Below are 12816 nucleotides of genomic sequence, written 5' to 3' on the forward strand. Positions count from 1 at the left end.
ATAAAAAAACTCTAAAAACCCTTTAAAAAAACCCCTATATAAACCCTAACAAAAGCCTAAAACACAAAAAAAAAAAAAAAAAAAAAACCCTAAATAAACCCTAAAAAAGCCTAAAAAACCCTTAAGTAACCCGAAATAAACCCTAAATAACCTAAAAAGGCCAAAAAAACCCTAAAACCCCTAAATAAACCCTAAAACAACAATAAAAAACCCTTTAAAAGCCTGAAATAAACCATAAATAAACCCAAAAAACCCCTAAAAAACCATAAAAAAAACCCAAATAAACCCTAAAAAAACCAAAAAATCCAAAATAAACTGAAATAAACCCTAGAAAACCCAAAAAACCCTAAAAACCCTAAGAAAACCCTAGAAAAACCCTAAAAAAAACCCCTAAAAAACCTTTAAAAACCGTAAATAAATGCTAAATAAACCATAAAATACTATAACTAAACCTTGAAAACCCTAAAAAATCCATAAAGAACCCTAAAAAAATCCTAAAAACCCTAAAAACCCACCATAAAACTCCATAAAACCCCTAAAAACCCTAAAAACCCTATAAAACCCTAAAGACCTTAAAAACCCTAAAAACCCATAAAAACCCCTTAAAAGCCCTAAAAACCCTGAAAACAAAAAAAAAAACACTTAAAACCCCTAAAAACCTAAATAAGCGATAAATAAACCATAAAAACCCCGAAAACCCTAAAACCCTAAAAAAAAACCCAACAAAACTAAAAAAAAAAACCCTAAAAAAACATTAAAAATCCTAAAAAACACTAAAAAACCCTAAAAATCCCTAAAAATCCTTAAAAAACTCGAAAAACACGCTTAAAGACCCTAAAATCCGTAAAAACCCTTAAAACCCAAGAAAGCACTAAAAACCCTTAAGAAACCCTAGAAAAATGCTTAAAGACCCTAAAAAAACCCCTAAAAACTCTAAAAAAATGACAAATAACTCGAAAAAAACCCTAAAAACCCTAAAAAACACAAAAGAACCCCTAAGAAACACTAAAAAATCCCTAAAAACACTAAAAAAAACCCTAAAAACCTTTAAAACCCTAAAAACCCCTTAAAACCATAAAAGACCCTAAAAAGACAATAAAAAAACCCTAAAAACACTAAAAAAAACTACAACAAGCCCTAAAACCCCCCCCAAAAAAGCCTAAATAAACCCTAAAAAACCCTTAAAACCCCTAAATAAATCCTAAATAAACCCTAAAAACCCTAAAAAACCCTAAAACACTAAAAACCCTAAAAACCACTAAAAACCCCAAAAACCCCTAAATAAACACTTAAAAATCCAAAAAGTCATAAAAACCCTAAAAACAAAAAAAAATCTTAAAAAACCCTAAAAAAACACTAAAAAAATCCCTAAACACACTTAAAACCCTAAAAACCCTAAAAACACTAAATAAACCCTAAAAAACCTAAAAACCATAGAAAACCCCTAAAAACCCCTAAATAAACCCTAAAAACCCATAAAAAAAACTCAAAAACCCCCTATATAAACCCTTAAGTAACCTGAAATAAACCCTAAATACCCTAAAACCCCTATATAAACCCTAAAACAACCATAAAAACCCTTTAAAAGCCCGAAATAAACCCTAAATAAACCCAAAAAAATCCCTACAAAACCTAAAAAAAGGTATAAAAAAAACCATAAAAATCCTAAAAAACCACTAAAAACCCAAGAATAAACCCTAAAAACTCTAAAAAAGCCCAAAGAAAACCCTAGAAAAACCCTAAAAAATCCCTAAAAAAAACCTTTAAAAACTCTAAAAACCCTAAATAAATGCTAAATGAACCTTAAAAACTCCTAAAACCCTAAAAAACACAAAAATAACCTGTAAAAACTCTATAAAAACCCCCTAAAAACCCTAAATAAACCCTAAAAACCTTAAAAATGGTAAAACACTAAGAAACCCTAAATAAACCCTAAAAATCCTAAAAAAACTTTAAAATGAGCCTCTTGTTCTGCCTTCTTTTCCCCCCTCTTGTTTGGTGCTTTTGCTTTGCTTTGATCTTGTTAATTCGGAATGCTGAACCAATAGGGCTTTGATCTTGTTAATTCAGAATGCTGAACTGATAGGGCGAATTCAGAACTTTTAGAGTGAGTATTCGACAAATGTGGTTGAAAATTGAGTTTGGTCTGGGAATTTGAGGTTTAGATTTGGATTCTATGGCCAGATTCACCTTAAAAGCGTTTTTCCTTGTTCATTTGTTGGGTTTGAGTGCCAAATGATGATGATGAGTAGAATGCTGAATCGGTGGGGTCAATTGAAATTTGTTGCAATGAACTGGGAATTTCGTTTGGGATTTGAATTTACGAATTCCTGGAATTTTTTTAATATCTGTGATGAATTGACCTTACCGAACGAGCTTTCTGACTGAGTACCTTCATTTTTTTTCCTTCTTTTTTACCTAACAAAATGAACGAGCTTTCTGGCTATTTTTCTCTTCGTTGCAGGGGATGCTCCTTGGCCTTCTTCTTTTCCCAGCGGTGTTTAAATTTGTACTACAAATATGGGAATGGTTTTCAAGTAAACGATATTCTGAATCAAGGTCCAACAATGAAATTTGGAAGTCCCTTATATTCTTCTCTTCCCTTGGATTCGTTATGATTCTGATCATTCCATTATGGATGCAGTTTGTTCTGGATTTTCATATGCATCCATTGCTCTGGTAATGCTTATCTTCTTTTGCTCCCTTTTGTTACATTAAATTTAGTGTGGTAGCTATAAAGCTGTTATTTGGTAGCTATCAATTTATACACAATAATTTCCCGGTGAATAGATCATCTTGGTGGTGTTGTTGTTGTTGGTTTTTTTTCCCTTTGTTTTTTTTTTTTTTTTTGGCTAACCTGTGTCTGTAGACTCTAGATCGAATTGGCAACAATTACGACTAATCGGAGACAAATTCGTCACCGGAAAACTTGAATTACTGACAATGGCGGAAATTTAGTTACAGATTGGGTATGGGGATTTTTGAGAGATCCCGTGCTCTCCCTAACTAACTTCTCTCGGAAGCTTTACAAGAAAACAGAATGAATTATCTAATTCTATCTCTAACCTATTTATACAAAAGTCTAACTAACTTCTAACTCCCTTGCTAACTCAGACTCCGACTCAGCCCCCCTCCTTTCCTCCTCCACCTTTCCATCTAACAACTCCTTATGCTTCCTTCTAGCATAAGTGAAGCGCACAGGGGGCTTATCATTACTTCCGCCCCAAAGACGCACCTTGTCCTCAAGGTGGAAATTAGGGAACTGGACATTCATGACATCAAATGATTCCCAAGTGGCGTCATGCTCCGGCAAATTCTCCCAACGAATCAGCACCTCTAACTCAGTGCGCCTGCCATGAAGCCGTTGACGCACTCCAAGCAAAGCCGCTGGGGCGACCAGGAGCTCCAGATCTTTAGATAACTGCGGGGGCAGCTGGGAAACGGCCTGATCTTGTCTTACGGCGCGGCGTAATTGAGAGACATGAAACACCGGATGTATAGCCGCATCCGCTGGCAACTCGAGTCGGTAAGCCACTGGACCAACACGATTAGTAACCTCATAAGGTCCGTAAAAACGTGGGCTTAACTTTTCATTGCTTCGACGGGCTAACGAGACTTGCCGATACGGTCGCAGCTTGAGATACACCAAGTCGCCCACCTCAAATTGAACATCACGGCGTTTATTGTCCGCCACAGCCTTCATCTTCTGTTGGGCACGCAAGAGATGAAACTTGAGAAGATCTAACATAGCATCTCGGTACATTAATTGCCGTTCCACGGACTCCACCGGCGACGCCCCCACCCCATAGCGTAGCAAGGGAGGGGGAGCGCGTCCATACACCACTTGAAATGGCGTCATCCGCGTAGAAGTGTGGAAATAAGTGTTGTACCAGTATTCTGCCCACGACAACCACCTATGCCACCGGCCGGGCTTATTTGCCGAGAAACAGCGTAAGTATGTTTCGACGCACCTGTTAACGACCTCCGTCTGCCCATCGGATTGAGGATGGTATGCTGTGCTTTGGGAAAGTATAGTCCCCATCTGCTTGTGAAGTTCCGTCCAGAAATGGCTGAGAAAAATTCGGTCCCTATCCGACACAATGGTGCGGGGAACACCATGAAGCCGCACCCTTCTTGGATGAATCGGCGGGCCACTGTCTCCGCTGAAAAAGGATGCTTGAGGGCCAGAAAATGGGCATATTTGCTGAAGCGGTCCACAACTACCAAAATAGCATCGAAACCATCCGATTGTGGCAGCCCCTCAATGAAGTCCAAAGAGACATCCTCCCACACTTGGGCGGGTGTAGGAAGTGGTTGCAAGAGCCCACTAGGAGCCAAAGTCGAGGCCTTGCAACGTTGGCAAACCTCGCTCGCTGCCACATAGGAAGTCACATCTTTCTTCATGCCCACCCAATGCCAATCGGCCGCAATCCGCCTATAGGTTTTTAATTCCCCCGAATGTCCCCCTAACACGCCCTTATGATAGGAACGTAAGAGTTGCTGCACGATAGGAGATTTCGAAGGAACAGCCATGCGGCCCCGAAAGAACAACCTCCCCTGCCGGATGGAATACCCAGGGTGCGCCCCTGAATCCCGTTGAAGATCGATCCAAACAGTTGCCAACCGGGAATCCTGTAACACTTGCTGGTGTATGGTCTCAGAATTTATGACGGACGTGGCGGCCAAAACATTGAGATCCGAGGCAGCCATGCAGCGGGACAAGGCATCCGCCGCTCGATTCTCAACTCCGGAGCGGTATTGGATCTCGAAATCGTAACCCAACAACTTAGTTAACCATTTCTGATGCTTCATATTCACTAGACGTTGTTCCAGCAAATATTTTAGGCTACGCTGGTCGGTCCGAATGACAAAATGGCGTCCCAATAGGTACGGCCGCCACTTTTGGACAGCCAACACAATTGCCATTAGCTCTCGCTCATACACTAATTTACCTCGAGCCTGGGCGGATAATACCTGACTAAAGAATGCTATAGGCCGCTGCTCCTGCATCAAGACAGCCCCTACACCAAACCCGGAAGCATCCGATTCGAGAACAAAGGGTTTGGTGAAGTCCAGTAATGCCAATACCGGAACTTGTGTCATGGCCTGTTTTAGATTATTAAATGCTTAGGCAGCTCCTTCATCCCACCGAAAACAGTCCTTCCGAAGCAAATTCGTCAAGGGCCCCGGCCACAAATTTCCGGTAGTAACTGGTCAATCCTAAGAACCCTCTCAATTCCCGTAAATTCGCAGGAATTGGCCATTGCAACATGGCTGAAATTTTGGCCGGGTCCGCCGATACCCCTTGGTCGGACACAATATGTCCCAAGTACTCTATTGATCGTTGGCCAAAACTACACTTCTTTTCATTGGCATAAAGGTGGTGTCGTTGCAATTCTTCTAACACCTTGGTGAGATGGAACTCATGTTCTTCCAACGAATGGCTGTAAATGAGTATATCGTCAAAAAAAACAAGCACAAACTTGCGGAGAAATGCTCGCAAAACCTCGTTCATAAGGGATTGAAAAGTCGCCGGAGCATTCGTCAAACCGAAAGGCATAACGAGGAATTCGTAATGCCCTTCATGAGTACGGAACGCTGTTTTCGGCACATCTTCCGGTCGCACCCGAATTTGGTGGTAACCCCGACTTGAGGTCAATCTTGGAGAAAATTGTTGCTCCGTGAAGTTCGTCAAGGAGCTCCTCAATAACGCGAATCAGAAAACGATCGGGCACTGTTTCCTTATTCAAGGCGCGGTAATCCACGCAAAATCGCCAACTCCCATCTTTTTTTTAACCAAGAGCACAGGACTGGAATACAGACTAACGCTCGCTTGGATGATACCGGCTGCCAACATTTCCCCAACCAGCCGCTCAATTTCCGTTTTCTGAATATAAGGATACCGATAAGGTCAAACGTTTATTGGCGATGTTCCTTCCTTTAAAACAATGGCATGATCTTTTGCCCTGGTGGGAGGTAACCCCTCTGGCAAGTCAAAAACCCTGCCAAACTTCTCTAATACTGCCTTCAGCCCTGGCTGTACTTCTTCCTCAACTTTCCCCTCTTGGTCACTCGGTTTCACCACTAGATTCCCTAATTCCACCCAGACCCCTTGGCCTTCCCGTCTCAAGGCTCGCATCAATGCCTTGAGGGCAACTGGTGACCTGTTCAGACTGGATCTCCACGTAGTGTCACGTGGTGATCACCTAAATTGAACTTCATGAATAAAGTTTTCCAGTTCACCGTGACTACACCCAAAGTTTCCAGCCATTGAATTCCCAATAGTACATCGGAACTACCCAATTCTAATGGTAGAAAATCCTCCACCACTTCAACCTCTTGCAAGGTAACCACCACTCCCCTACAAACACCCTCTCCTTTCATAGAGACCCCGGTTCCCATAATCACCCCGTATCCATTAGTTTTATCAATATTCAGTCCCAATTTTTTAACCAAATCACAGGAAATAAAGTTGTGGGTAGCCCCACTATCAATCAAGATTATTACCTCGCACCCCCGTATGATTCCCCTGAGCTTCATCGTCTTTGGTGCCGTGAGACCTACCACTGAGTTGAGCGACAATTCCACCAACTCCTCCTCCTCTACAGTCTTATACTTCTCGTCCGCCTGTTTCTCATGGCCTTCCTCTTCTTCCTCCCTGACAATCAGTACCTGTAACTCCCGATTGGGACAACGATGGCCGAAACTATATTTGCCGTTGCAACGGTAACATAGGCCTTTTTCTCTTTTGGCCTGCAGTTCTGCGTCGGTCAACCTCCTAAAAGGGGCCGCGCTGCCTCCCGTCCCGGTGTTCTTCTCCGGCGCCGTTGAGTTTCTTTCCGTCGGTGCTCCCATGTTTCTCGGTGTCGCTCCAGGATATCCCTGGCCGACTTTGTAACCAGAAGGCCCCGTATTTACATTTTGAATCCTGTTCCAGAAAAAAATTTTGTGGGCCTTGTGGGCCTGCTACTCTTGGCCCGCGTACCGACTGATTACGCTCCTCCACCCGCTAGGCTACCTCCATTATTCGGCCTAGCCCTTCAGGCTTCATCAATCTTATTTCCGCCCTAATCTCCGGCTTCAGACCTTTGACGAACGTGCTCTCCAGGACTTGCTCCGAGAGCTCCGTTAATGGCGCCGCCAGAATCTCAAATTGTCTCCGGTAATCTCTCACCGTCGTTTCCTGCCAGAGTGATAGGAACTTCTCGCATAGGCTCCCTTCTTGCGTAAGACGAAAACGTTCTAAAAGCATCAACTTCAACACCATCCAGCTCCGGATCGGACTGCGGCCGTCCTTCCATTGGAACCACGCCAAAGCCTCACCCTCCAGGCTTACCACCGCCACATCCAGCTTTTCCCTCTCCGTCATCCTGTTCATGGCAAAATATCTTTCGGCTCGAAAGATCCAACCATCAGGATTCTCGCCGTCAAATACTGGCATTTCTACCCGTCGAGTACGTAATTCCGCACGTATTCCTCCCTCTCGGTGCAATTCCTCCGTCGGCGCCTGCGGATCTGCCGCTGTTCCTTCTGCTGCCCACGGTGGCTCCATATTTCCCGAGTCCCTCTGCCTCATCAACAAATCCATCCTCTCAAGCAACAATTCCATTCCTTGTTCCAGCCTAGGAATCTTCTTCAGATCCTCCCGGATTCCTTCTAATTCCTTCTGGAATTCTTCCCTCGATCCTTTCGTCTTCTCCTTCTCGCGATCATCAGTGCGTCTCGTCATTCCAAGATCAAGTGCTCAGATACCAAATGATAGACTCTAGATCGAATTGGCAACAATTACGACTAATCGGAGACAAATTCGTCACCGGAAAACTTGAATTACTGACAATGGCGGAAATTCAGTTACAGATTGGGTATGGGGATTTTTGAGAGATCCCGTGCTCTCTCTAACTTCTAACTCCCATGCTGACTCAGACTCCGACTCAGCCCCCCTCCTTTCCTCCTCCTTCTTTCCATCTAACAACTCCTTACGCTTCCTTCTAGCATAAGTGAAGCGCACAAGGGGCTTATCAGGTGCACAGTCTAACCTGTGTCTATGTGGTACTTAAGTAGAATTTATATTGCTTTATTTTAGTTGTCATTGTATTAGTAAGATTACTGATGATCTATGTGACTACGTGAAGAATGATTGACTAGCAACCCTTAGGATTAAAAGCTATTTTAATGAATACCTTGCGTTCGTTACTATTTCTTATGAATGTTGTAGATATTAGAATTGTGAAGGATTCGGATACATGTCCATGATTTCTATTTGCCTGTACCGTGAAGTTCTTCATAACTAATTCCTATAGCCATTTTTTGTCCTTATTCTTGCTTCTAAGTTGAACTTTTTTTTATATATAAGTTTATAATTGTTCTAATGTCATTTTGCAGCATGTTCTGGAGCATGGAAAGCCACATGAGCGCACTGCTATAATAACAAAATTGGCCGGACAGATAGTTCAAATGAGCCAGCAGAAGTTTGCCTCAAATGTGATAGAGAAGTGTTTAACTTTTGGATCTCCTGTTGAAAGCCAGATCCTTGTGAATGAAATGCTTGGTTCCACTGATGAAAATGAGCCCCTTCAGGTATGGGCCATGGCATCCATACATGCATGCTATCTTTGGCTTGCCATGGATCTTATTTAAGTCTATCTTATCCATTTCCCTTTTTAAGATAGGTGATAATTGGGGGGAGACACGTTACTTTAAAGGTTTTTCTGAGACTACGATTTCATATGGATATAAATTGTCCAGAAAAAGAAAGTTTCATGGTTGACGTTGTGTGATGTTTTCTTATCTTTTTCTATGTTTCTTAATTCTAATTTATTTATTCATTTATATTTTCTTGCGAATTGATGTTAGGTGATGATGAAGGATCAGTTTGCGAACTATGTTGTACAGAAAGTGCTAGAAACTTGTGATGACCAGCAACTTGAACTAATCCTTAATCGTATAAAGGTTCATCTGAATGCTCTTAAAAAATACACTTACGGAAAACATATAGTTGCACGTGTAGAGAAGCTTGTTGCTGCTGGAGGTACTTTTATTACTTGCACTCCTCTGTTTCTTTTCTTATACATATTTTCTTTTGCTTGTTGCCTGCACTGAAGAAAGCAGTCCGTTTTGCGAAGTCTTGTCTTGGTTTGATATTTTCTTTTTCTCCATCCTTAGTTTTGTAAGCCGTTAGGCAAATGACTGGGTTTGGGCATCTTAAAGTGCTGTTAATGACTAATTTTAAGGCGCATTCTTGGTGGGATGTTCTAGAAATTAGAGTTAAAAAACGGAGCATCTGAAAAATTTTGCCACTTTAGGCGCTTGTTTATAGAATCTTATTTTTACAGAGCATCTGAAAATTATGCGTGCTTGTACAGAGCATCTGAAAATTATGCACGCTTGTTTACCTCTCCTGATTCATTACCTCTTGGAATGGAGCAGATATATATTAGACGCACTATCCAATGAAGCAACAACATGAACTTATTCAAAAGCTACTTCAACAGATAAATACGCCATCAGATCATCCTGAACTTTCCGCTTCAAGAAGAGAAGATCCTCTGTCACGGCTATCACCGGCCTCAGTTTGTTAGAGCATTTAATTTTTGTAATATTAGGGTTTGTTTAAGTATGACTATTTTAGTATTTTATTTGAATTCTAATATGTATTGAAATATTTAGAGATTTTAAAATTAATATTTGGTATTTTATTTATATATATATATTTTTTAAAAATACAGATATATAAATCTATCTTAGTTTTGGTGACCAAAAAGCTCACATTTTTTATTACAAAATATATTTTAGTACTAAAATTTTAGTAGCAGCTCACACTTCTTGCTATCAAATATATTTTACTACTAAAATTTTGGTAGCAGAAAACTTACACTTTTTGCTATTAAAAACATTTTACTACCGAAACTTTTGGTCCCCGAATGTTATATATTTTGTTACTAAATACATTTTGTTACTAAAAAAATTTTTCGGTAATAAAAACTATTTGCTATCAAAATTTTAGTAATTAATACTTTTTACTACTCACTTTCTGCTACCAAAATTTTTTGGTAACAAAAAATTTTGCTATCAAAAATAGGGCTTTTGGTTACCAAATTTTTGGTAACAAAAAATTCAAATTCTTGTAGTGCTAGCTAATTAACGAAACATTTCAACTTACTAAACTAAACATAAGGTTTTCGCTCCTTTTTCATTGACAACACCACGATTTCCCTTATTCTTTTCTTAAGTTACTTTTTTTTTTCCCCGTAAAGTAATTAGCAACTGCTTAATTAGGATCTTTTTCATCTTTCCTGAATTATATTCAGTTAAGATCAATTTGTGTTTCGACCAGAATCAACACAAAATTAATCATAAAATTTATATCTGATCCAAAACCATTTAGTAAGAAGAAATACCAACTATATATATATGTATATCTCGCGAACAAGCGCAAAGCTATATAGCCGATCACAGAGGTACATATAAATGATAGACAAATCATCTAAACCTGAAACAAATGTGTTAAACAAAGAAGGGTTTAGCACAGAAGTTGAACGCCACATACTACGTCTGAAACAAGTATGTGTTAGCAAATAAGAGTTCTGAGAACCATGCAAATACAAATTAAAACATATCAACACACGTACTCGATTCTGATCCACAGAAGCTCAACGCCACATACTACACCCAAAAAAAATTATGTGTTAACAAATAATGGTTCTGATCCCATGCAAATACGTACAAAACATGCACAGATGTACATAACTCTCGTAAAGCATGATCGCCACGTCCCAGATTCCAACCCCACTTTGCCCTCTATAAATAACATCCAATTCTTCTCCTCTACCATATCGCCTTAGAATTCACCCTCTTCTTTGGTATATAACATTGAGTTTTAGCCATGGCTAGCTCTTCCTTGCTCTGCATCACCCTTCTCTCCCTTGCCCTCTTCCACAATTGCTTTGCTCAGATCGAGCAAATGCCTCTGCGGTCGAGGCAGCAGATGCAGCAGAGGAAGCAGCAACAGCGGTGGCAAACCGAGTGCCGCCTCGACCGCCTCAACGCCCTCCAGCCCTCTCGGCGCGTCGAGTCTGAGGCCGGCATCAGCGAGTACTGGGACCTCGAGAACGAAGACGAGCTCCAGTGCGCCGGTGTCTCCGCCGTCCGCCATACCATCCACCGTAGAGGACTTCTCTTGCCTTTCTTCACAAATGCACCAGATCTCACCTACATAATCCAAGGCATGTATAGTAGCTTATCATGAGGATCTTAATGTCCCCATATACACTAGATTGCAACTAGTTAGTTTTGTTTATCGTAGTTATTTTTTATTTGTAGACATTATTATTATTTCTTCATAATTTATCACAGGTAGGGGAATTCAAGGAGCTGTGATCCCTGGTTGTCCCGAGACTTATGAATCAGGACAATCACAACAATCACAGAGATCTCAACAGCAGCACCAAAAGGTTCGAGAAATCCGCGAAGGCGACATCGTTGCCGCACCTGCCGGAGTGGCTCAATGGTTCTACAACAACGGCGACTCGCCGCTTGTTTTGGTCTCCTTCGTCGACGTCGGCAACCAGGCTAACCAGCTCGATCTAACCGCTAGAGTAAGTAATATATAAAAAAGTATAAGCTCTAACAAAATTATATAAGATCATAAATTATATATTACAATCTCATGATATATATTTCATTCTGTTTCAGAGATTCCACCTTGGTGGTAACCCACAAAAGGATCAAAGAACCGAGCAAGAAATGCGCCTCCAGAGCCGTAGCCGAAGAAGTGAGAAAGGTGCCGGTGAGCGACGGAACCCTAACGGCAACATCTTCAGCGGTTTCGACGTCAAAATCTTGGCGGAGTCTTTCAACATCGACACCGAGTTGGCGAGGAAGCTCCAGAGCAAGAACGACAGGAGGGAGAGGATCGTCCGAGTGAGGGACGAGCTTCAGATCTTAAGTCCCTCCAGGATCCATGAGGAAGAACGCCGTCATGAATACCGAAGGGGATACGATTACGAAGAGTACAACGGCATGGAAGAGACATTCTGCACTCTGAGGATGAGGCACAACATCGACCGCCCGTCGCGGGCCGACATCTTCAACCCCCGCGGCGGCCGCCTCACCACCGTCAACAGCTTCAACCTCCCCATCCTCCGTTTCCTCCAACTCACCGCCGAGAGAGGTGTCCTCTACAAGGTGATTAATTGATCTTAGAAAACTTAAACTACTTACAGAATGATCATTTTACCCGTTACGAACCAAAACTATAGTCTATAACATTGATATGCTAATTTAAAATTTAACATTAACACTAGTATTAGGAAATATTTTAAACAATGACATATGTTCTTTTCACTAAATATATGCTAGCTATAGTAGCTAGAAATATTATTGAAGTTGTACAAGTAATTACAAGGAAAATGTTGCAAAATATTGCAGAACGCTATCATGGCACCACACTTCAACTTGAACAGCCACAGCGTGATCTACATCACAAGGGGCAGCGGCCGGTGCCAGATCGTCGACGACTTCGGGCGGAACGTGTTCGACGGTGAGGTCCAGATGGGGCAGCTGTTGGTTGTGCCGCAGAACTATGCCGTGGTGAAGCAAGCCAGCAGCCGCGGATTCGAGTGGATTGCAGTCAAGACCAACGACAACGCCATGAGAAACCCTCTCGCCGGAAGGATCTCCGCCATGCGGGCCATGCCGGAGGACCTTCTGGCCAACGTCTTCCGCATCTCCAGAGAGCAAGCCAGGAACTTGAAGAACAACAGGGAAGAGGTCACTATTTTCAGCACCCAGTCTTCTCAACAAGGCCGGGAGTATTAA

The 12816-nt window shown here is 41.6% G+C and overlaps 2 protein-coding genes and 1 pseudogene across 2 annotated transcripts; 2 read left to right on the top strand and 1 right to left on the bottom strand.

Annotated features, from left to right (window-relative positions):
* The first annotated feature begins 2050 nt into the window (after positions 1-2050).
* Positions 2051-9597, top strand: LOC112093148 (pumilio homolog 3-like). Its single transcript, XM_024171046.1, has 6 exons — positions 2051-2107; positions 2465-2559; positions 2645-2679; positions 8383-8577; positions 8854-9028; positions 9427-9597. The coding sequence occupies exons 4-6, from the start codon at positions 8455-8457 to the stop codon at positions 9435-9437; spliced, it is 309 nt and encodes a 102-aa protein (XP_024026814.1). The 5' UTR covers positions 2051-2107; positions 2465-2559; positions 2645-2679; positions 8383-8454; the 3' UTR covers positions 9438-9597.
* LOC112093138 lies at positions 6169-7729 on the bottom strand (annotated as a pseudogene).
* A 1285-nt stretch (positions 9598-10882) lies between the features above and the next one.
* On the top strand, positions 10883-12816 carry LOC21404299 (legumin B). Its single transcript, XM_024171047.1, has 4 exons — positions 10883-11222; positions 11353-11594; positions 11692-12183; positions 12427-12816. Exons 1-4 carry the CDS (start codon positions 10883-10885, stop codon positions 12814-12816), a joined length of 1464 nt encoding a protein of 487 aa, XP_024026815.1.

This window comes from Morus notabilis, unplaced genomic scaffold (genome assembly GCF_000414095.1).
Source record: "Morus notabilis unplaced genomic scaffold, ASM41409v2 Scaffold93, whole genome shotgun sequence".
Lineage (NCBI taxonomy): Eukaryota > Viridiplantae > Streptophyta > Magnoliopsida > Rosales > Moraceae > Morus > Morus notabilis.

Coding starts and splice junctions, on each gene's coding strand:
- LOC112093148 (XM_024171046.1), top strand. CDS start 8,455: ATGAGCCAGCAGAAGTTTGCCTCAAATGTGATAGAGAAGTGTTTAACT. Junction 8,578..8,853: donor ATGAAAATGAGCCCCTTCAG/GTATGGGCCATG, acceptor AATTGATGTTAG/GTGATGATGAAGGATCAGTT.
- LOC21404299 (XM_024171047.1), top strand. CDS start 10,883: ATGGCTAGCTCTTCCTTGCTCTGCATCACCCTTCTCTCCCTTGCCCTC. Junction 11,595..11,691: donor AGCTCGATCTAACCGCTAGA/GTAAGTAATATA, acceptor ATTCTGTTTCAG/AGATTCCACCTTGGTGGTAA. Junction 12,184..12,426: donor AGAGAGGTGTCCTCTACAAG/GTGATTAATTGA, acceptor AAAATATTGCAG/AACGCTATCATGGCACCACA.